The 25,371-nt window shown below is 34.9% G+C and overlaps 1 protein-coding gene across 3 annotated transcripts in view; it reads left to right on the top strand.

Moving 5' to 3' along the window:
• Window positions 1–25,371, top strand: part of LOC136029336 (beta-galactosidase-1-like protein 2) — a 156,289-nt gene that overhangs the window by 36,718 nt on the left and 94,200 nt on the right. For all 3 annotated transcript variants that reach the window (XM_065707622.1, XM_065707621.1, XM_065707620.1), the window contains 6 exons: window positions 1,740–1,890; window positions 6,245–6,397; window positions 11,552–11,704; window positions 22,042–22,226; window positions 22,704–22,951; window positions 25,019–25,225. In XM_065707622.1, coding sequence (XP_065563694.1) covers window positions 1,740–1,890; window positions 6,245–6,397; window positions 11,552–11,704; window positions 22,042–22,226; window positions 22,704–22,951; window positions 25,019–25,225 — 1,097 coding nt within the window. The remainder of the gene's footprint in view (window positions 1–1,739; window positions 1,891–6,244; window positions 6,398–11,551; window positions 11,705–22,041; window positions 22,227–22,703; window positions 22,952–25,018; window positions 25,226–25,371) is intronic.

Raw genomic sequence — 25,371 nt, 5'->3', positions numbered from 1 at the left:
TTAATTTTCGTAAATATTTTTGCAATTTTAAACTTATTTTAAATTAACTGTTAATTGATAATTAACTAAGGAATTGAATAGATAATCAAGCTAGTTATTAAATGTAAATAACGAAACTTTTTATATAGTCTTAGGTCAGTGAGCTAATTTTTATTGACATTGATAACCTGAACTCAAACATAACCTCAGTGCTATTACGTCTAATAGTCATATCTGATATTTTAAACCTCTTGAAAAAATTGCTGAAAACCGTTTGCTGAGCTGGATTCTAAAATAGGGTCAGCAGTTTTAATCAATCAAACTTTGGGTCCCTAATCTACATTATTCTGCTGATTTTCCCTTCAAGGACCATTTAGCAAATTATGTTAGGCAATTACCTTAGATCTCTGAATATCTCAGGTACTGTCTTTTGGCTTAACAGTGAAAATATGTTACAGCCGCGAGTGGCGCACGGAATATTGTACCTCATTCATTTTAAATACGATGAGGTTTCAACGTTTTCTTTTTTCTGTAACAATCGACTGAAGTTGACGACTTCATTGAGAAATCGGGATATTTTTTGACAAGTAGATGGTTGAATTTCCGTCTTTTCTTGTTAACATCATTATTAGATTGTTGCGGTGGCATCAATGAATGAAAATTGATGGGGTAGAGGGACAAAACGTGTTTTCCCTGAGAGGGGTTGTCGTTTTGTGATTGAAAATACCCAAAAAACGTTACATTTCAAGTTCTGGGCGGGGGGAAGGGAGAGGAAATAATTCTATTGGAGCACGGGTTCTCATGTCCTGCCGTTCCAAATTGGCGGCAGAGGATTTTTGCCCGAACACTTGAATGGGTAGGAATACCGCTGAGCAGGATTGTGAGTTTGGATTATTCAACTAGGACGAAAAACATGAATTCTGCTTGAAAGGAAAAACTACCGTTTTACTAGAATAGAAGAAAAACAAAATTATGCTGAGGTTTATTCTAATTACAGAAACAATTTAAAATATTCGGTGAAAATTACGAGAGCCAAAAATTACAACATGGTATAATGAATCATAACTAGGCAGTTAGAACTGAACCGAACTGAAACATTTAGGCAGCCAACATATTTCACAAACTACTAATACTAAAATACAAAAAACTACAAACTACTAAAAATCTGTTTCAAGTTTAAATTTATGTTTATCATTTAAGGATAAAAGAGAATAACGATATTTTGGAGCCATTGATGGTGTATAGGGTGTAGATAAGTTAATGTCAGCGTCTCATTTGTTTGGTCTCATTTATTCGCTAAACTGTCACCCAACTTAGCGGCAGCGGAGTTCGAATCCCGGGCTCCAAATTGCCAATCTCTGTCCTTCTTGAAGCTCATTTTTATTATGACGGGCGTTAAATTCATCTAAACACCAACCCTAGGTTGGGTGTTTCATAATTTTTAGTTGTGCATATAAGGAGTTGTTTTGTGGAACGACATGGTGGACAGTTTTCAGTAAAAGGTAAATAAAATACACTGCAAAGTATGTTTCAATTTAAATTAAAATATTGACTGTGTTCTAAAGCATAATCAATCTGCTTGAAATTCTTGTCATATATTTTTGTCAGAAAATTCATTTCTATTTATCAATTGAAATTTGCCGGTAAAGAGGGACTGGTGATGTAATATATAAAAAAAAAAAACTTTACACTGCATGGGCTTAATAAATTACTCTATTGATATTGTCAGTTATAATGTTTATGGTCTCTTTTCTTTCTAGGTTGAGAACGAATATGGAAACTATCAGGAGGATGTTGATCGTGCTTACATGGAGTACTTGCGGGACAAAATGATTGAACTCGGAGTCATCGAAACTTTATTTACCTCTGACACCCCTACACTGAGTGGTGATTTAGGTTCTGTAGAAGGAGGTATGTTAAAATGGTATTAATTTAGTGGCTAAGGAGAATAATAACAAACACACAGGAAAAATCTTTCTTTACTTGAATTTAGAGATTATATTCAATCGATCAATTATATGATATAAAGTTATGTATTCACATTACGAACTAAATTTAATAAAATTATAAAATATGTATTAAGAATTGTATGTATAAAAGTTATAATGGGGTGAATTTTCTGCGGGGGAGGAGTTTTCGACAGGTGGAGGGAATTTTCTGTGGAAGACAAATTTTCCAAGAGGAGAATTGTCTGTGGAGGATATCCTTGTTAATTTTAAATTTAAAAACACTATCTTTATTAATACTTTAAAGGGGGGAATTTTCCTTGAAGGGGAGTTTTCCATGGAGTAATTTTCTTGAATTTCCTTTCTTTTGAGATGGCAGCAATGTGCGATGTTATTTTACAGTAAACGTAGAAACATTCAACATAACCCGAACAAAGACGTAAGATGTAATTCAGGATTCTTATTGAAGAGTTAGCAAAAACTGCTTTGCAGAAAAGTAAAGGAAGAAACCGAACAATAGATAGTGCAGCAATAGTCTGTTTGTTCATTTGCAGGACTCTTTTGGGGGCCCTCAATGTAACGTCTGGAGGCCACCTTTCTCTATGTTGTTTAAAACCACCTTTATAACAGCCAGGGGACATATTCTTTTTGCAGATTGGTTCTTAAGACAATTGAACCTTGGAGAAAGTTTTTTGGTAAGTGTTTGTTTAAGCAAGCCTCCTGATGAAGGTTTTCTGTACAGAGAAGGATGTCATGTCTTATTTTCGTCGCCTTCATTTTAGCATGCAATATATTGATCGACTTGGGAGACTGGGGGAGTCATGCTGAAACTCGGTGGCTGTTAGAAGTGTATACTTCTATAAAACCGATATATTTACATCAAACTACTTTTGAAGTAAGGAAAATAGTTAAAAGTTTAATATTATGCGGCTGTAGTACGTATTTCTATTCAAATGCTCCTTCATTATGGATTTGAATTTATTAACTCGCCTCGGAACAATATGATATTGCAGAAAAATAACCCACTCCCCGCACACACACACAACGAAGAGCTGAGGTCGTAATTGTTGTATGCAGTGAACATAAGAAATAGTTTTTCAGCGCATTAGAAAGTAAAGAAAAAAACAAAACAGAACCACCAAATCAGAAATAGAAAGACGGGACAAGCGATGGATAGTGGACTATGGACCCCGATATAGTCAAAGAATACAAGAAAAAAAAGTCTAGATTTATTCCTATGCTTCGTCATCAAAGATTAATAGATAACAACCAATCTTTCCTTTTTTAAATTATAGTGATTATGTTTATATGGCTCAGTTTATATTTGCTTAAGATTTATGGTATTTGATGCCCAATTTAGAACATAGATCTTTTGGAGATAAAAGAAAGAAACTGATGAGTGTTAGAAGAAGTTGAAGAAAAGAGGCCAAATCAACAGAGACACGTCGTAGAAATGATTACGTTTTTTGGAATGCCATCTTGGAATATATAAATCCCTGGAACATTTCAATTCTTTAATATTCACAAAAAAAGCAAATAGATTTTCCTATGCATTTTGAAGTTTTAATTGTCGATATGAAAAAATTCCTGGTACTCTCACCACTTACTTTTGAAGTATCTGCGGAAGTTTTTGTGCGTCCGAAAAGTATTTAGATCTATGATTGTACGGTATTTCAAATAATATTCAACTAAAGAAGGATAAACATTTTTCAAACCGAAAATGTAAATTTTTCTTTTACAGAGCGAATAGATGGGCTCCAATGGGCTATAGCCCATCTAATAATTCAATGGGTTAATAAATTATTTATCTTTTCTAAATCTGTGACGGTGTCCAAAACGTATAAGGCATTTGCAGACAACGTCTACTCTAATAATATTAATTTAAGTATTACCCATCGAAACATTGTACAGTATGTTTTAGAATGTGGCGTAAAAAAAAAAATAAATACACGCAAAAGACACAAAACATGTAAAAATGCTATTAACTATAGAAAAAGTTGAACAAGACGATTATAAGGAGAAAGTTGATCAAGATCAGTACTTGAGAGTTTCTTGTTCAGCTTTCCAAATTTAATGTTGTGTCATTTATATTATGTTTGTTAATTAGAATCCGGTTACGTGTCCAAGTAGGAATGAAACGAAAAAATCAATAATAACTCAATTAGCTAGTCCAGATTCTTTTCAAACCACTTTCTCAGGATGTGAAAAATTCCTGCCGTGTATAGGACTGAAAGATCAGAATATGCAGAGTAGAGTTTCTCTAGCCACTGTTTGTTACATTTCCCTCGACTGAGAGCAATGTTTGCATATCCAAATTTTTTTTTCTTTTAGAAATATCTGAAACAAAGTGAAGAAAGTGGGAAGGTGAAGAAGTTGAAGTGACAGAAAGAAACTCACACGCTTTTTGTTTAACGAAAGGTCAATCCCAGAAAAAACATTAGAAACAGAAGATACCATTTTGGAGAGACCAGTCTGAGTCTGACTTCGGCGCAGAGAATTATGGCTAGCTGATATCAAAAGAAACTCTTGCAAACAAATAATAATGGACTGAAAGATCAGAATATGCAGAGTAGAGTTTCTCTAGCCACTGTCTGTTACATTTTCCTCGATTGGGAGCAATTTTCGCATATCCAAATTGTTTTCCTTTAGAAATATCTGAAACAGTGCACTGATGAAAATAAGAAAAATTATTATTAAGGGTTATGCTCAACTACTGCAGCGAATCAACAGAAGGAATAGAGAAAGTATCACAATTAAGGGGAGGTGAAGAAGTTGAAGTGACAGAAAGAAACTCACACGCTTTTTGTTTAACGAAAGGTCAATCCCAGAAAAAACATTAGAAACAGAAGATACCATTTTGGAGAGACCAGTCTGAGTCTGACTTCGGCGCAGAGAATTATGGCTAGCTGATATCAAAAGAAACTCTTGCAAACAATCTGGATCGTATTGGATGCATAGTTTATCATTGAAAAAGTCTTTGTCCTTAGTTCTGTTAACATTGTACGATATCACAGAAAACTGAAAAGTCATTCATGTGGATTTAAAGTCATTTTTTAGTCTTTCTTGTATAACAGGACAAACTAAGCTGTAAGATGGGTGATTTGTATCCTAGTTAGAACACCTAGGGGAGGGGATAGTGCATGCTTTATCTTTTTAGAACGGTACAATGGGCAAATTTGAGGGTATTAACTGGAAAAGCTTGTTGAAAGTGGTCAGAGGAGCGATATTTAAAGCAGCATTTGGGCAGTTTCTTATATTGATGGACCTGAAAGAATTCTTAGCCAAGCCTCACGCCTTCCTTTAAAAAATTTAGTACGAATAAGAGCCGGTGAATTAGGGTTTAATATACAGAGAAAAGCAAAGTCCCCTCGCATTTTTATTGCCATATTGAGTACAGAGTATAGTATTCTCCAGTCCGGTTGGTACAACCTGTATTATTAAAAAAAAACGGTTTGAAAGCATTTTAGTAGCATTATTAGCCATTTTTTCCTGAAGAGAAGAACAAAAACCCTCACTAGCTGATTTCTCAATGTTTGTGTACATTTGGCTTTTACGGGCTTGACACTGCGTTCTAATTCATGACCATTGACCATCTCGATAACTTTGGCTCATGCAATATATTAGGTTAGCTCGAAACAAATTAGTTTTCAGAGCAATTTCTTATCATTTTAATTTTTTATCTCCGGACGAAGTACATTTATGACAACAAAATTTGAAAAAACCGTATATTATCCATAAATCAATCCTTTTTTCTACAGATGTGACCATGGTGTGCATCGATCATTACGTTATGTTAAGATTGAAAACAATTTTTTTTGCATTTTCTACTTGTGACTTTATAAATTATCAAGAATATGTTTATAAACTTCCTATCCTTGCTCTAAAGTTAGGATTTACAAAGACAATTGTTGAAGTAACGGGGCAATTCCTGTTATTACCAAATAACTTAGCCCGAGGGAATGCCTCTCTGTTTGAAAAACTAGCATTTTTCAACTGCAAAAAACTATCATACACCTTTGCTATTCTACTTTATACGTTGCATTCCATAACATTCTAAAACGTTCATTAAAAACAAGAGAAGAGAGAGTCTTCTCATTGTAAGTAGTTTCTCAAACCACACTTCCTTTCTATTTATAATTAAAATGTAAAGAAAATATAAAAAAGTTAAAATATGAGAAAACTACCAACATTATACAAAAAGAAATGCAATTCGAAACAAATTCAAATTTCGTTTTTAACTCTTTTTGATAGAGAAGTTGTAGGACATTTGAGTAGAAACTCAAATTTCATAAACTAGTTTATGGATATTGGTTTTTCAGCAATTCAGTCAGCAAACTTTCAGTATGGGGCCGCTAAGGAATTTGCCAGACTGCAAGAACTTCAACCTGGTGGGCCTAACTTGGTTATGGAATTTTGGACTGGCTGGTTTGATCACTGGGGTGAGCCTTGGCATAACACTCATAATCCGGAAGGTATCTATCTTTACGTATTCGAAGGGACCAATGAAAAATTAATGCTGTGTATACAAGCTTTTGGTAAACGAATATGTGATAAGCTAAAATAAGGTTAAACATCCCGAGTTCACTTCAAGAATGAAATAAAGTGAAAAGTACATGATCAAAACGAATTAAGGGTTATTTCTAGGGTTAGTTATTCTAACAATCCATTATCGAATTAATGTTATTCCAATAAATGTGACAAACTAAAGAAAACTACAATTAATTGGCATAAATACGCTTTGAGACTACGCTGGAAGTACAAGCCGTTTGACAAAACGGAGAAAATATAAAAATATAATTATAAAAAACCTTTTGTAAAGTTTTAGATTGGCAGAGCTCGTGAACAATTTAGAGAAAGGCTACTCGAACACAAAATTTCAATAAATAAGTGTATATAATCTGAAAATAAAAATGATGAGTTTGACTCTGCCTTCGCCCTCCTCGTTTTGAATATCCAGATCATTTGTTCCTTTTTGACTAAGAAATTTCTAATTTCTACAGCGTTTTAATAAACTACGGGCTTTTGTCTGTTTGTTTTAGTCTTTCTTCTGCTTTGTGAACATTTAATTCAAAAGTGAGTTTTTTTTTATCAGATTAAGTTGGAAATGAGAACCAAGTCAAAGTATACTTTATGATTATGATAACGGGATTGGATTTTTGTGTTAAGGTTTTGGTTTATACTTATGTACTGTGTATATTTTGCTTTTTACAGTTTAGTACGTTCATTATTGCCTCAACGCTTGATCATAATTTTTTCTTTGTCTTTTGCTCATAAATTGAATCAGTCATTTTTATGGCACTTGGTATTAACCAAGTGACATATAGCAATCGCAAATTCTGTCAGTCTGTCGGTCCCGGTTTTGCTACTTTAGACACTTCCAGGTAAGCTAGGACGATGAAATTTGGCAGGCGTACTAGGAACCGGACCAGATTAAATCATAAATAGTCGTTTTCCCGATTTTGACCATCTGGGGGGGGGGGAGTGGGAGGCCCGTTAATTAGGAAAAAATAGAAAAATTGAAGTATTTTTAACTTACGAACGGTTGATCAGATCTGAATGAAATTTGATGTTTGGATTTTCTCGATTTTGACCATATGGGGGGGTGGGGGGTGGGAGGCCCTTTAATTCGGAAAAAAATAGAAAAATTGAAGTATTTTTAACTTACGAACGGTTGATCAGATCTTAATGAAATTTGATGTTTGGAAGGATATCGTGTCTAAGAGCTGTTATTTTAAATCCCGACCGGATCTGGTGACATTGGGGGGGAGTTCGGAGGGGGAAACCTAAAATCTTGGAAAACACTTAGAGTGAAGGGATCGGGATGAAACTTAGTGGGAAAAATAAGCACAAGTCCTAGATACATTATTGACATAACCGGAACGGATCCTCTCTCTTTGGGGTAGTTAGGGGGGGGGGGGCAAGTCTGAAAAATTAGAAAAAATGCGGTATTTTTAACTTACGAACGGGTGATCGAATCTCAATGAAATTTGATATTTAGAAGAATATCGTTTCTCAGAGCTCTTATTTTAAATCCCAACCGGATCTGGTGACATTAGGGAGAGTTGGGAGGGGGAAACCTAAAACTTGGAAAATACTTAGAGTGGAGGGATCGGAATGAAACTTGGTGGGAAAAATAAGCACAAGTCCTAGATACATAGTTGATATAACCGGAACGGATCCACTCTCTTTGGGTTGTTGGGGGGGGGGGGTTAATTCTGAAAAATTAGAAAAAATGTGGTATCTTTAACTTACGAACGGGTGATCGGATCTCAATGAAATTTGATATTTAGAAGGATATCGTGTCTCAAAGTTCTTATTTTAAATCCCGACCGGATCTGGTGACATTGGGGGAGTTTGAGGTGGGGGAACCTAAAATCTTGGAAAACGCTTAGATTGGAGGGATCGGGATGAAACTTGGTGGGAAAAATAAGCAGAAGTCTTAGATACGTGATTTACATAATTGGAACGGATCCGCTCTATTGGGGGGGGGGGTTAATTCTGAAAAATTAGAAAAAATGACGTATTTTCAACTTACGAAGGAGTGATCGGATCTTCATGAAACTTCATATTTAGAAGGACCTCGTAACTCGGATCTCTCATTTTAAATCTCAACCGGATCCAGTGTAATTAGGGAGGACCGGAAATCTTAGAAAATACTTAAAGCGGTGAGATCAGGATGAAACTGGATGGGAAGAATAGAAACCTGTCTAAGACACCTGACTGACATAACCGGATCTGCTCTCTTTGGTGGAGTTGGGGGGGGGGGTAATTTTGGAAATTGAGGTATTTGTAGCTTACGAAAGGGTGACCAAATCTTAATGAAATTTGATTTTTAGAAGGATCTTGTGCTTTAAAGCTCTAATTTTAAATTCCGACCAGATCCTGTGACATTGGGGGGAGCTGGAGGGGGAAACCGGAATTCTTGGAAAACGGGAAAACTGGTGTATTTTTATCTTACGAATAGGTGATTGGATCTGAATAAAATTTGATATTTAGAAGGAATTCATGTCTCAGAGCTCTTATTTCAAATCCCGACTAGATCTTTGACATTGGGGCGAGTTGGAGGGGGAAATCTTGGAAAACACTTGGAGTAGAGGAATCGGGATGAAGCTTGGTGGATAGAATAAGCAAATGTCCTGGATACATGATTAACGGAACCGTACTGGGTTCGCTCTCTTTGGGGGAGTTGGGGGCAGGGGTTCAGTGATTTGGCGATTCAAGTGCTTCTGGACGTGCTAGGCAGATGAAAATCGGTAGGCGTGTCAGGGACCTGCACAAAGGGACTTGATAAATTCGACCATCTGGGGGGCTAAAGGGAGCGGAAAAATTAGAAAAAATTAGGTACTTATAACTTACGGGTGGGTGATTGGATCTTATTGAATTTCGATATTTAGAAGGACATCGTGACTCAGAGCTCTTATTTTAAATCTTGACCGGCATTAAGTCTCTTATTTTCCTTTTAAATCAATCTATTGATTCATAGAATTTTGTTAGAGCTCATACCATATGATCTCTTGGCTCTTAGCTCTTCTTGCCTCTTCACAAGTACCATATGAGCTCTTAGCTCTTGTTTACAAGTGTGACATCTACCTATATTAGAGATGTGGTACAACCAATGTAAAATTATTGAGCAACCTTTGTTGTGTCTCTTACGACACAATTCTTCTGTTGTTGAAATCACGGATGTTGGACAAGGCTGAACAGCATTTAGTCTTCGTCAAAAGGGAAGGTCCAAATAAAGAGGGATCAACCTTGTTTAACTCCTGATTGCACATCAAACCAACAAATAATTTTTCTTCCTTCCTTAGGCCAGTCGATACCTTAAAAATTATTTTGCGAGCTTCAACCCTGACTGGCATTGTTAACGAAGAGGCGAGTTTTCTTAGTTCTAAAGGGACCCTAACATCTGCCAAGTATAATATTCTATAACACACATAATATTCTATAACACATATATTATTCTATAATACATATAATATTCTATAATACATATAATGTTCTATAATACATATGATATTATATAATATATAATACAGTAATATTTCATTGAAATTTAAAAGATCTTGGATGTATCAACAGTTTGGAAAACTAGCGAAAGGCTAATTTAAAATAAAGAAAAAATGCAGTTTTTGACTCGTTGTTCAGCAATGCGGTTTCCTATATATGTGTAAAGCATAAACAACACGTCTGATGCGACAGCAAGACCAAAGTGGTCAAATTACTCAAATGATATTTCGTTTGAGCTGATTCTTAACATTTTTCTAGCTGGTGTGGTAGAACATCTTTAGGGACTGTTTTTTCCAGAAAAAAAAAGAAATCTGCTCAGTTTAGTCGAAGAAACCAACTTCACAGATTCTAGTTATTTATATCTCTATCTCCTCCACAAAACGGGTGATTTCAAATGGTTTTTCAAAAATTCCTGGGAAAGTAGCCGTTGATTTCAATTGTCTATTGGCTATTCAAATCTCTTATCCAAGTTCTACAAGTAATTGCAAGACCGCCCAATAAATTCTAAATAATTTGGCCACATAAACTAAAAACGTCTATAGTGGACGAGATAATACCACATCGCCTCAAATTTAGCTATGTTACTTTCAGCCATAGTACTAATTACTTTAACGCACATATCTGGTACGGATATCACTCTCGCTAAAATTTTCAATCTGTTGAATTGGATGCCTGTTTTTAAACTGTAAAACTTTGGACAAATAGGATCTAGCAATTTCAACACTCCTCAAACATTGATCAAAGTGCAAAAAAATTGTCAGTCGATGCTCTATCTTTCCTAAAAACACACTATTAGACTCTATCCATAGCATCTTTTAGCTTAATAAGTATCATCATGCCAAGTAATTTCTTCTTACTAAAATCATACGAATTATTCAAGCGATTATTACATTAATTCCTCATATTTTCAATTTGTTAATTTTCTAGAAGGTACAGGAAGTGACTAAATCCATACACCTTCATATGAATGGATTCAATGATTTTTGTTAATAATTTTTGTAAGAATTGTTTTTGTATTGCTTGAAAAACTGTCGATAGTATAATATATGGTATTTTAGGATACAGGACCAGAGCTTTCCAGTTAAAATTGCTTATATGTTTTGTCAACTAAGTTCTAAATTGTAATTTAAGAACTGTGTTCCTATAATGTAAGGGGGGAGGGAATTTTCATCTGCTTGATCAGGAGAAACTGGGACGACTCTACTACCAGCTAGTACCCGAGCACCCGATTCAGGTGTCCAGCGATACTATACTATAAACTATACTATGCAAATTATTATATTTGAATAGTATCAGTAAAAAATTGAAAGGCAAAAGATTTGGCACTTCACGTGTATTTTAGACTGTATCAGCATATATTTTTATTTGTATGCTTTGCAATACAGTTTTTATTTTGGCCCAATGGAAAGGTTGTATTTGTTTACTAACCGAGACAAGTAATATACTGTTGTCAATGTAAGGCAGGATTTGTTTCCTTTTTTTGCAATGTACCTTGCACTGGAAATCATAGTATTTCACAAGAAATGTAGTGATTTTGGAAATCTATATCAGAACTTATTTAATATGACCATAAAGCCTAAAGTTGTTAATGTTTTTATCCTTGATATTATTGCTTTTAGATATGGCCTCTGAGCTTTCTGTTATATTGAGTGACGAATGGTATGGTAACGTGAATTTTTACATGTTTCACGGAGGAACTTCTTTTGGATTCCTTAACGGTGCGAATGTTCCTCCTATCTCTCCACAGTATATGGCAGATGTTAGTAGCTATGGTAAGTTCGCTAGTCCATGTATGGTAATTTTGTCTTTACTATCGAAGTAATCTTTTACTTTTTTATCTTTAGGAATGTTTTCTTTTGTCTTTATTATCGTTCATTTTGTCGGAGAATTGCTTATCTGATGATTCAGATTCAGATTCATTTATTCAAAAATTCATATTCATCAAAATCTTCAACTTGCCCAAATGGAGAGACAAGCTCGACTACTGGGCAAGACATATAAACAAAATTTAACAATCCTCATTGATACAAAACAAACACAAAATGGACCACTATTTTATCAATAAAAAAAAAACAGTATCTTTAATGAGAGTATTTCAGGTGGAGTAAGTGGAGTGAGGCCAAAATAAAATATAAAATAAAAAAAATTTACCAACCGTTCTTGCAAGCAGATTCCATTATATAACTTTTTAATCGTCTCTTGAAAGATCCTTTTGGTAACTCAACAAATTTATTTAATGAATATTTGTTGGCTATTGATGGGATCATATACCGGAGGTTGAAACGGGATCTTTCATTTTTCACCAGAGGTAGTTTGTACGGGTTAACACATCTAGTTATCAGTGAATTTTGATGTTTGGACAGTAAATTCTGGTCAAAAAAGAAATTATGTACATGTTGTATCTTAAAAAATCAACTAGATAATAGCAGATGAGATTTCTGTGTAAGAGTCATTATGTCTAGAAACAGGTAAGAAGTACGTGTTTCAGAGTGGATATCTGTACTCCTTGGGTGTTGTAAAAACTTATCTAGAATTCGAATAGCTTTGTTTTGCAGGGTTTGTAGTGGTTTAATATGTGATTTAAAAGTCAGCAAAAATATAGCTGAGCAATATTGGAGGTGTGCATAAATTAGGATGAGAAGAAATACTTACCTTTATCGGTTCTCGACGAATAGGATCGACCAGAATGAAACCTTGAGAATCTCTGATGCCTATGTAATTCAACGAACCCTTCTTAATGGTAGTTAATTTTGAATTTATTTTTATGAGGTTCTGAAATTTCCCCGATTCAGGTTGCAATACGTTTGTAATCTGATAGTTACTTATATAAAAAGTGATTGTTTATGGGACGATATTTTAGACCGTCTATATGTCAAGCTTTAATTAATAAAAACATTGAATTAAACTTATTATCAAAATCAAGTTTATTACAATCAAAATTTTAGGTACAGCTTCTGTTTCTTCCAACGCAAGATTTAACATAACAGCTACTAACAGAATTGTTGATAATTTGTGGCAATAATTAATATTTTAGTGTGTTACATTTTCAATGGTGGTTTGAGAGATCTTGTAAAAGTAGCTACTGGTTTGATGTAAGGGTATCACAATTTCAATTATTCAGAAATGGTCTTCTACAACCGTCAGTATCAAAATTGTAATCTAAGAGAGTCTCTAATACCAGGATTTGTAACTAACCATTGGACTTTAACTTGCTCAAACAGCATATAATTGGCTGGGATGTGAGTCAGTATTTATTTTGGAGGGAAGGGGACAAAATTGTAAAGGAGGGTTAAATTGGAAAAATGACAGACATCTCTGGAAATAAAATAAAGTTATGAGAACTTCGGCATTTTTAGATTTTAGTGTTGTCCGTTCTCCTTAGATCTCCTAACTATTTGCGTTCAGTTAGGGCAGCTAATGATCAGTTTTTTTTTTTTTAAACTAATGACGAAAGAACAATTAAACAGGTGCTACAATTCTAAAAATTATATCCAATAGGGCTTAATTACCCGTTATTTTAAGAAGCAACTGACTATAATTGATTAATAATAAAATTAGGCATGTGTATGCTAAACTATGCCTGAACTCAAATCAACAAGGAATAGAAAATCAACTCACAGATAAGTCCCAAGAATATGGTAATCTTCCCATCACGCGACACTACTACTACTACTACTACTGCTACTAAAAACTCACCGCAGAACCAAGCCGCCTGAGGCCAACACAGCTACACACTCTCCTCCTCCATCCCAATCTATTCAAAGCCTCCCTCTTTATACCCTCCCAGGGAGTTCCCATTTCCTTTTAAATATTTTTTTACGACATTCTTCCACCCTAGAGGAGGACAAACTGCTTTCCGTTTAGCCCTAGACGTTTGGCCGAAAAGGACAATCTGTCATCTTTCATCCATAGAACGTGCCCTTGCCATCTCAAGCTTTCTTTCATTATAGCCCTAGATCTAGCAAACCTTCATCTACTTTTCTGAGCGCTCATGCTTCAGAATATTCTAATCTTGGTTTTCAAACTTATCTTCCTATTCTTCTAAACTTTTTTTAACTGTTAAAAACACCCTGAGCCTTGGCTATTCTACTTTTAACATCTTCACTGCTTCCGCTGTTTTTTTACTAATAATAATACCAAGGTAAGTGGAGCTGTCCACCTCATTATTCTTTTCTTTACCCAACGTAACCTTTTCATCTTCACTTATTCCTAGCCTTAGTTACTTAGTCTTTTAAACATTAATTTTCAACCCTATTCTAGCACCATGAAGTCACAAAACCTCTATAACTTTATTTTGCTAACACTTTTATCTAGGATGCTTAAATCATCAGCATAATCTAAGTCCAGGAGAGTTTTTTCTCCCCATTCGATTCCCCGGTCTCCCATTGCTTTTCTTGTGCTCCTTAAGACAAAGTCCATAAAAGGGTACATATAAAGGGCGATAGAACGCAACCCTGCTTAACTCCCGATTTAATGCAAAACCAGCTTATAACCTTATTTGCTTAACCGCAGCAGTGTTATTTTCCTACATAGCGTTAATCAATTTAATATATTTGTCTGGTATACTATACAGGATAAGACCTTTGATTAAGCTCTTCTATCAACAGAATCAAACACTTGCTCATAATCTATAAAACTGAGGACCAAAGGCGTTTGAAAACTCAGGCACTTCTCAACTATCAATCTGAGAGTGAAAATTTGGTCGATACTTCCTCTACCTTTTCTAAAATCGCGCTGTTAATCTCTTTAAACTTTGTCTACAACATCTCTCAGTCTAAAAAATATCATATTACTAAGTAATTTGCTACCTACAGAGATCAGACTAATGTTTCGATGATTATCATACTCACTCTGATCACCTTTGTTATACAGTGGTTTAGTTAAGGTTTTCCTAGCATCGTTAGGTACTTCCCCTTCCTCAAAAATCATATTCATAATCTTCAGTAACTTATTTCTAACCTCAGTGCCACCATATTTAAGAAACTTATTTACCACACTGCCAGCACCTGGAGTCTTATTGCTTTTTAATCCTTTAAGTACTGTTCCTAATTCTCCCTCACAAACATATCTTGCTTCACATCCAAGGTATCACAAACTTTTCATTTTCCTCTATATCTTTTCCTGCAACTCTATCTCGGTTAAGCACACTCTCAATTTGTTTTTTCCATATCTCTTTAATTCTTTCTTTATCACTAATTGTGGCTCTGTTCCTATCTTTAACTGAGACACGTCCAGATTTACTGCTCCCTCTCAATTTGTTAACATGCCAGTACAATATTTTACTATTATGCTGTCTAGCTGCATCCTCCAGATCCTCGTCAATTTTATCCATGGCCTCCAGTTCACACCTTCTCAGTTCATATTTTAATGTTTTCTCCACTTTCTTTGCATTCCTTTTATTTCATATGATCTATAACTCAGATAATTCTTGTACAAGTGCCTTCTCCTCTCTATTAAACATAAAGCTTTTTAACTAATATTCCAAGCTGCTGTCCTAACTTTCATCCCTAAGACACCATCAGCGACTTCACAAATTGTTTTACTAAATTTTTTAGCCATAGATAACTTTGGAGACCACATTGCCTTTCTACGACGAATATTTAACAGTTCAAAATAGGGATGAAAACTTTTAGTTGACAGTGAAACAAATATCCAAAAAGCTGGAAATATCCTGTAAAAACATTTTATATTTGTTTCACTTTCAATTAAAAGGTTTCATTCCTATCTTGAATTGTTATATTTTCTTACCATCTTCCACATTGTCAAATTTTAAACTCTCAAGTTTAGTATTCGTCTGTTGAGTCTACCAACTACATATCTTCCCGGGAGGTAGTTACTCTTCCGACATTTCAGCTTTAACTTAACCCTAGACACTATTAGCTGATGATCTTTACTTTTAACATCAATAGCAGCACTCCTATTTCCCTAGTACCTTGTATTGATCTTGCCAGTCTTCGGTTTACTATAATATAATCAGTAAGGTTTGCTGTCTTACCATCACGTGAATACCTTGTTAACTAATGGGACATTGTATGACCAAACACCATACCGGTTATAACTAGATTGTTATACCTACAAAAAGGAAAAAGTCTGTAGCCATTACTGTTTTTTCTTCTACACCAAATTTACCTAGACTAGGATATCATCTATCACTATTTCTACCGACCTGGGATTTAAAATATCCCAGTCTATTTGCTTTTGTAACTGTAAGTAAAATTCATCTGAGTCAGTCGGTTCTACAGGCGCATCTGGTGCTATAACAGATTCCCTGAACTTTTCAGTCATAAAATGATCAATAAGTATTCTATTATTAATACCTTCCCAGCCTAAACAAGACTTAGCAGCTTCCTTATCCATCATGAGCCCTACTCCCTGTCTATTTACCCCATCCTTCCTCCCTGAGTAAACAAATTCTTCTTCACCTAATTTCATACTTCCTATCTCTGGAATATGAGTTTCTGAACCTCCTAGCAAGTCAAGTTCGAATCGTCTGAATTCTTCAGTCGAAATGTCGAAACGAAAGTCGTTTTTTAACGTAGTACCATTCCATGTTCTAATTTTTATATTCCTTACATCATTGAAATTATTTTGGCCTCTGGAAAAGCAAGAATCTCGGATACCAGTGGAGGACGGGGATCAATATATCTTCTCAAGTCTACACCAAAGCGCTTAAGTCAGCTTAGAACCAGACAGCAAGAAGTCCCTGGGACTTCCAGTATGAATTGAAGCTTTGTGTAATCCTAGGCCCATCTTGGTCACAACATCGTTTTCAGCACTTGGCGATGCTCTTATGTTAGCAGGAGTCAAAATCCTTTACAGGCAGTCTCAAGTCTATTACCTCCGACTCATTATATATTCATGGCTATAAATATTATGCTACTACGGGCAGGCAATCCATATTAGATACATTAGCTAGGAAGAGGTTTTTCAGCCCGAAAACGCCCGTCGAAACAGACCAAGCCCAGGAGAATCCATTATCAGAATCCTGTGTGAATGCTGTGTCTTAACTAGGCTATAATTTCCTCAAAGGGTACCACTCCTCAAGTGAGAATAGAGTTGACCGAAGGTTCCCTGTCTTGCAGGTACCCCGAAGGGGATGATGCATACCTTTGTAGTGGCCGTTGTCCATAGATCTCGATCTCACGCCCTGCCGCAGTTGTCCTCCTATTGAATATCCTCCCACGATGATGTTCTGCGTCACCATGCAATTTAACCCATTATTGGGAGAAGGTTTGTAACTCAAGGGACGCGTGGACACGCCGGTGGGCCCTATTGAGTGTATATATGGGTGGTTTTCTTCCTCATTAACTTGTATTTGTGGCCCCAGGCGAGTCTACCCCAGTTTCTTTTATGGACCCCAGAGAGAAGGTCCCCCCTTGGTCCCTGCATTCTATGGAGCTATCATACAAATCTGTAGGGCATTTTTATATATGACTACTTTTATTTCTCTCCTTTGTGATACTTATTTGAGCTCTATTTCTTCTTTGACATAGTCGTTTGCACACTCCTTTCTTTCTTTGTAAATATTTTAATCTGGCAGTTAGTTGACATTTTGATTTCCATTGTTTTATTTTTTACAGTATTTATAGTAAATTTCTTGAAAGTTATTAGAAATACTAAAACACAACAAAACAGGAACTGTTTTATTGTAACTGTCATTATTTTTTAATAATTCGTGTTAATATTTAGTATTATTTACGTGCTATGGAAGGAATAAGTGAATTTCGCAATACTAAGACAGGCTGATAGGAAAGACCAGGATGATATTGAAAGACCAAAGACAGGTTGAACTATACAATGGGGTTGGGCACAAAAACATATGAAGAAGATTCGGGCATAGCTGCGCTGTTCAATGAGCTTTTACAACCGACCTAAATCAAAGGCAAACTTTAAAGTTAGTCTTTGATTTAAGTCAGTAGTTTAAGCGCTATTGAAGGAACAAGTTGATTTTGCTACAGATTAAAAAAAAAACAAAAACAAAAAAAAAAGGTCTTAACCCAACTATAAAATGACATTATCCCATCAGCACTGTCATCAAGAGCAGTGCAACCATTTTTACTCGTATTGTTTATGTCAGATTCATGTTCCGGAAGCTATTCAACAGCTTCTATGGGCCTTTCATAAGAAACATAGTGAAGTGCTATTCTTCCATTTTTGTATCTAATGTTAACTCTGGCACCATAGCAATAGTTTTACGATGTCCCATGATGACTTTGAGTTGCAATGTAGAGGGCAGAAATTCCACATTTCTGCCGAAATGTGAAATTTTTAACATTTTTATTAGCTCTTTATTCAAAAGTATTGTGCTAATTTCTATATTTCCTGTAAGAGTAGAGATACACAGAGGCATTCCTCCATTTTTTGTTCCTAGGTTAACATTTGCATTATATTCTAAGATAGTTTCAACGACTTTTGCATGTTTGTTTTGAATGGCAAAATGAAGAGTTGTTTTGCCTTTTATTGTTTGAGCGTCAACATCAGCGTCTCTGTTTTGAAGTAGTTTAGCTATTGCGTCTATTGCGTCCTTATACTGAGGATTTTTACCTGAGATTTAAAAACTATGGGGTTGCAAAACATACATTTACGTATAACTATTAACCTAAGAGTGCAAATTTGGTCGACACTTCCTCTACCTTTTCTAATACCGCGCTGTTAATCTCTTACTTGTTAATCTCTGTTAAACTTTGTCTACAGCATCTCTCAGTCTAAAAAATATCATATTACTTAGTAATTTGCTACCTACAGAGACCAGACTAATGTTTCGATGATTACCACACTCACTCTTATCACCTTTCTTGTTCAGTGGTCTAGTTAAGGTTTTCCTAACATCGTTATGTACTTCCTAACGTAATTCTGTTCGCCCATATTTATCAGTAGCGTTAACATCAGCATCATATCTCAGAAGGACTTGAACAATTTTTATGCATCCCTTTTTAACAGCATTGAACAACACCTCAGGACTATCTCTTACATTTGGATTTACTAGATAAAAGCACCTTGGTAAGGTTTAAATCGGTGTTATCAACAGCATAAAATATTGGAGTTTTGCCATTTTCATCTCGGGTATTTATATCAGCTTCATTGCTTATCAATAAATTAGCCACTTCTTCCGGTTTATTTGCAACTGCAATATGTATGGGTGCTTTTCTTTTTGACTGCGACCAAGTTGCGTATTACCATTAGCACCATACTCTAAAAAGTCCAACGGTCTTGACATATCCTTTTTCAACAGCAGCATGCAACAAGTCAGTATTATTTGCATCTTCGGGGTTTACACTGTAACCATATGTAATATGTAATGCAATGTAATTTTCAAAAATTCTATATTACTTTGATTGTTAATATCTGGGCAATACTTCAAGATGTCCTCAATAGTCGGTAAACTTCTGTTTTCAACAGCGAGGCATAGTGCAATTTTGCCATTTTTATCCTGATTGTCAACTTTACCACTATGCCATAAAAGGAGTTTGACAATGGTTTCTTTTTCACTCAAAATAGCAATATGAAGAGGGGTAAAGTAAAACAGTTCAAAATAGGGATGAAACCTTTTAATTGACAGTGAATATATATAAAAATTATTTAACTGGATATTTCGAACACATATACAGTGTTCATCATCAGCAGTAAACTGCTTTTTACTGCTGATGATGAACACTGTATATGTGTTCGAAATATCCAGTTAAATAATTTTTATATATATTCACTGTCAATTAAAAGGTTTCATCCCTATTTCGAACTGTTTTACTTTCGTCATGGAAAGGCAGTGTGGTCTTCGAAGTTATCTATGAAGAGGGGTGTTGCTATCTTCCCCTTCAGCATCAGCATTAGCACCTTGGTCTAAAAGCATCTTGAAGACGTCTTTACTGCCATTTTTTTAATTCATAACAGCAATGTGGAGAGGGGTCTTGCTATTTTTGCCTTTAAAATCATCATTAGCACCAATGTCCAAAAGTAGCTGAACAACTTGTGTACTGTCCTCTTCAGCAGCACAGTGCAGTAGTGTATATCCTTTGCGCTATGTACAAGTATATACACAATTAACATTGGCTCCATTTTACATTAACACACTTCTTTACATTACATGAACATCAGCAACCAACATTACATTAACACCATGCGTCAATCAACAGCTTGTGAGCCGTAAATAACGACGAAAACTACACTGCCTTTTCATCACAAATCAAAAACAAGAAGAACAATAGGGAATTCTTTTCATAAGACAGAGGAAATCTACTTTGAATGAATATTTAGACCCTGTGTCTCGTCAGTTATTACGCCTTAATGTTGTTGGAGACTTCTAATAAAAAGTGACTCAAATACCTGTTCGTTATTTGTACTTAAATCATGTCTTAGTACGCCCTGCAAGTTATTTTGGATATAAAATCCGAGTCCACCTTTTTGAGCTGTCTTGATATGTGAACAAGCCTTTATTTTTGTTTCGCCCTATTATTACATTCCTAGGTCGAAATTGATGCTGATCAAAGCTTAAAAAAACCTTTTGATCGTGTGCTAGTTTGTCCTATTGCAATTTGATCTAGAATAACCCTAGTTAAAAAGGTCTGTAAGCCATAGGTACAGACCCTCAAGGAAATATACTACTGTCTTAAGGGCAACCCCTTGGGATTCGTCGCAACCAATGCATTCTCTACTTAAAGGAATTTGCAATGAGACATAAAAGCTTGTACCTCCCAAAGTAACACCTGCAGTAGATGTATGGTTTGCTATATTTTACCAGTATTTTTATATTTTTTTGGGCCAATTACAATAAATTTTCTATCAGATATATACAGCAGTGAAGATTCAAGATGTATATATTATTATTTCATAACGCCTGGAGAATCTAACAGTAAGATTGATGGCTTCAATAGACCTGTTTAGCAATACTAAGGATCAATTTGAGACAGTGAAAATTGGTCTGTTGTAACTCTTAATCATCATATTTCGTAGCTTCTATATTTCGCCTGGCAAGAGAGCCTGGCAAGAGCTTCAGCCTGGAGGTGCTTGGTCTCATCGTTTACAACTCCGTCTGGTAAGAGTCCTAAATCAGTTTCCAGATCTTTCTATTTTGTAATTTCAGAATCATAGGTTTTTGCCACTCTCGAAGTGCGAACTAACGGTGTTGGCTAGGGAAAAAAATCTGTAGCTAAGAACTCCCAGAAGCTTACTTGTTGGATGAAAATAACACTCTTGGATATAAAACTGGAAAATCTCAGGAATACATTGAATACATTGGTTATAGACGGAATATTTTTGTCTTTAGTTTCCATGCGAATTTTTTGTCGCATGGTTATTCTAGAGTTTTGTTAAGAAATATTAGCTGTCCTGGATTCTCTATAAATTCTGTTGACATATAAACTAGCCATCCTGCTTTACTAGGTTATCTGGATTTTGAATATTATGAAGTGCAATTTACGCTTCAAATTCTCCAAGAGCTTCCTCCAACAATGATTCAATATGTTAGAGAAATTTTGTTGGACTAGGAAAATGCCTCATATTTTCCATGTTAAAAATAACGTTTGCTAGTGTGAAGTCAACGCCATCTTCTTTATTTGAAATTGTACTTAGCAGATCATGTTTTTTTTTAAATTCAGTTGTTGGATTTTCTATCTTATTAGAAATTTTTCTTTGGTTCCCGCTATAACACAAGTATAATCCCCAACCAAAAATTCTTATCCTTCAAAGGCTGGTATAAACAAAAAATAGATTGTCAAGTGCGGTATTCCACAATCGAAATGTCGGTATGTTAGGAGATTTGAACCACCCAAATGTCAATTTAATAATCAAACGTGATCTGACTTTTACGTTGCAATTTTATTGTACTTAACCGAAATGCTTAAAGTAAATGGAGGGCATCCTTCGAGATAAAATTATCCTCAAATAAAATTGCTCCTATTTAAAGAATAAAGTTTCGGTGTTACTAAAATTAATGTTTATTATTACAAAAATTAAATTTTGCATTTTAAAACATTTTTTAACCCATTATAAAGTATTAATTTGAAGAGGTGCGAAAAATAATATGTTTTTGACACATGTAAAGCGCTAAGACCGAATTAAAATTCTGTTAATTGTTTTGAAACATTAGGTTTGTATATTTTGTTTATTTTTGTAGACTATGATGCAGTTTTGACAGAAGCAGGTGATTACACTCCAAAATATACAATAATTCGTGAGATGATTCTTCCCAACCTTCCTCCTATTTACACACCGGAACCACCTGAACTGAAGTCCAAGGCAAATTATCGTGGCGTTGTCCTAACAGAATATGTTAGTCTTGAGAATTTGGTCAGAAATGTGGTAAGAAGGCTTTTTTCTATAGCTTTCATTTTAGGCTATTAATGAGGCCAGATAACATGCTTAATATAGAACATTTGCAAATGTTTCATTCTAAATGTGATTTAACTACCTGCGAAGAAGCTCTAAAGGTCGTAAAACAATCAGACTTTCCTCATTAGGCATTAGGGGTGCCAACCTAAAGACTGTAACAGTAGTCGTTTATTATGTATTACCTTGCCTTATTCACGTCATCAATTGACTGCTTCAGACGGGAATTTTTCATTATTTACTGAAAAAACCCAAAGTAATTCTTCTACATAAAAATGTTTCCAACGGTTTGAAGGGGGTATATAACAATTTAACTTCTAAAACTAAATATGAAAAAAACTGTAGTGGACAAATCTTGTCATAGACCCATATTTAGGTCTCCGTCACGGACCCTTCAAAAATTAACATATTTTTATTATCCGCCTTAGCTAATATTTGACCTTTTCTAAGCCAGGTGAGCTTCAATTCACGGGGATGAAACTACCCCTTGCTATGGAAGACCTGCCAATGAACAATGATAGTGGACAAAGTTTTGGCTATATTCTGTATAGGACAACAGCCGAGTTTGGAAGTGGTTCAAACTTAACAATTGTAGGTCATGTCCGAGATTTAGCTGTTTTACGAATCGATGGAAAGTTATTGTCAAAGCCTTGGACATCGGATTCACAGATTGGCAGCTTTGGCTTTTGGGGAGCAGCGTGAGTTTTTTTTGTTTTGTTTTCTTTTTTTTAAGAAGAAATTCTGACTATGATGACTATAACGGTACATTTATTGAAGAAGTAGGTTTGAGGACCATTCTGAATGTAGCTTTGTTGGTAGTCTTTGCTCCTTTTTTTATCAGGGCTATTGTAATCTGTAAAATATCTAAAAAATGATAAAATGTGATATGGGGCAAAACAATGGTTAGTAGAACTATGAGTTTTTCTTGGGTCAGACTTGTTTTCTTTTTTGTCTAACTTAGCACTACAGTTTTTATTATATTGTAATTTTTGTTCCCCTCGAGGTATGCCTATCTGATTCATTTCATTCAAAATGTAGCTCATTTTCCTGGTTTCCTGTATTTATTTGTAAATGTCTATTACCAATTATAGGCTATACATCTTGATAATATTGCTTTTTTAAATTTCTACCAATGATTTATCTTTCTTGTGAACAAATTCACGCCCAGGGTATCATACTTTGTCTTCCTGTATTCTCTGTTAAGTCAAAATTTATAGCGCTTTAATGGTTTTTCTATTTGGAATGCTCCCAATATTGATTACCCGTTATAAATAAGCTAGGATTCATTAAGGATTTGTATTTTTACTTCTCAACGCTAGTCTCTTCCACAGTATTGTCAGCTAATGTCCCACATTGAATACTGCTTATGACAATTCATTGCCACTAAAGCCAATGAAAAGTATTTTCTTTCGTGGGGTTCCAATGATGAAAGTCAGTTGCAGCCTGTTGTAATAACCTATATTGAACGTTGGGTAGGTCTTGATGTATTATGCCAAGCTTCTATCTTTTATAATTTCAAAAGTTGTGCCTTTAATTCTTCTCTCTAATTCGGCTGTGATCATTAAAAAGGTGACATATGCCATTTTGTCACTTTTCAGGAGAGCAAAAAAAACAACAACAAAAACAAACAAAAACGTTTGTCAACTGTGGTCGCTCTGTAGGATGAGGCTAATGGATATAATGGGAACATATCAAAATTTTCTAAATCTAAATCAAACTCTTATCTTCTTTTCAGTGGTATAAATTTGATTCAAATATTCCAAGTGAATTCAAAATTATTCCATTTTTTGGCTTATGTCTCCTTTTTCCTTGACAAAAATAGAGACAAATGCCAGGTCCTTATGTTATAGCTCCATAAGATAATCCTCTTCTGTCAAAACTGGCATATGTCTTTTTTTTTATCTTCACAACAGTATAAGATAGGACAATTCTGACTAAGCTTTCGGTTCCTTCTTCTGAGTTTACCCACGACACATCCATAACTCATTTTCGACCAGAATTTCACCCTTTTAGTTATCACAGCCTAATTGATTACTCATAAAGTTTATAATTGAAAGTTAAACATGAATCCAACTAAACAGTTTATAATTGGAACACATAATTGATATTGCGTTTATGCATGATTTTGACTCTATCCACAAGTGTGACAATTGAGTGGCCCAAACATACGTGAAAAGGAAAGCAGATGAAAAATGTAGACTGCAGCAGAATGTAGATATGAGCAGACCTTTTGAGAGGAAGAATTTTCATTTTAACAGGAACACCTCATTACACCCCGGTTAAGATTACGTTGTTACTTTGTTAAAGCCGAGAAATTTAAGATGTAAAATCACTTACAAATGCAAGTTAATATTTTTAGCAAGTTTCTTTTACAAAGGTATTTTTGTGAAGATCTCTACTTTTCTTGATTTCATAAACAATTGAATATATATCTCTCCTAGATGTGTCAATGAGCTACTTGGTGGTAATTCGTTTCAATCCATCAACTACCTGTAAAGGAATCTTATGTATTTTTTACTGAACAACGATCTTCCCCAAGAATTCCCTCATAGAATCCTTTTGCTGTAAAAAAGAATGAAAAAATTGAGTATTCGAATTTGAACTTCAGCACAAGAAAAAAATTTTGAACTTGAGCACGAAAAAAAAATCTGTTGCATAAAAATGTCTGTTGGTTTTTTATTTAACAGTTAGTTTTGGTAAGAAAGAATTTTTTGGTTTTTACAAGGATGAAGGTTACAGAGTTAAATTTGGTATTTGATTCACAGAAATAGAAGTTACACATTCGAGGACGTGGAATATGGTGCACACGTTATCGATATCCTGGTTGAAAACATGGGACGTAATAACTTTGGAGTTTTGTCGGATTTCAACCAAAAGAAGGGACTTCCTGAAGGACCAGTTCTTCTTGATGATGTTGATATACCCGAGTGGGAAGTCATACCATTTGAATTTAACTCAGAATGGGTTGAAAGGTAAATTGAATTACTACCTTTTTCTGTTAAATGCAGAAATAATACTTAAAACCTGTTGTTCAGGGGAAGTGGCTGTCTTTTGGTTTATTCAATATAATACTGTCATCCGTAGGTTGATAGACATGTTTATCTAAATATATTTTGCC

The sequence above is a fragment of the Artemia franciscana genome, chromosome 7, assembly GCF_032884065.1.
Source record: "Artemia franciscana chromosome 7, ASM3288406v1, whole genome shotgun sequence".
NCBI classification, from domain to species: Eukaryota; Metazoa; Arthropoda; class Branchiopoda; order Anostraca; family Artemiidae; genus Artemia; species Artemia franciscana.
The sequence above is the reverse complement of the archived record's forward strand: the minus strand, read 5'-3'. Positions and strand labels throughout refer to the sequence as shown.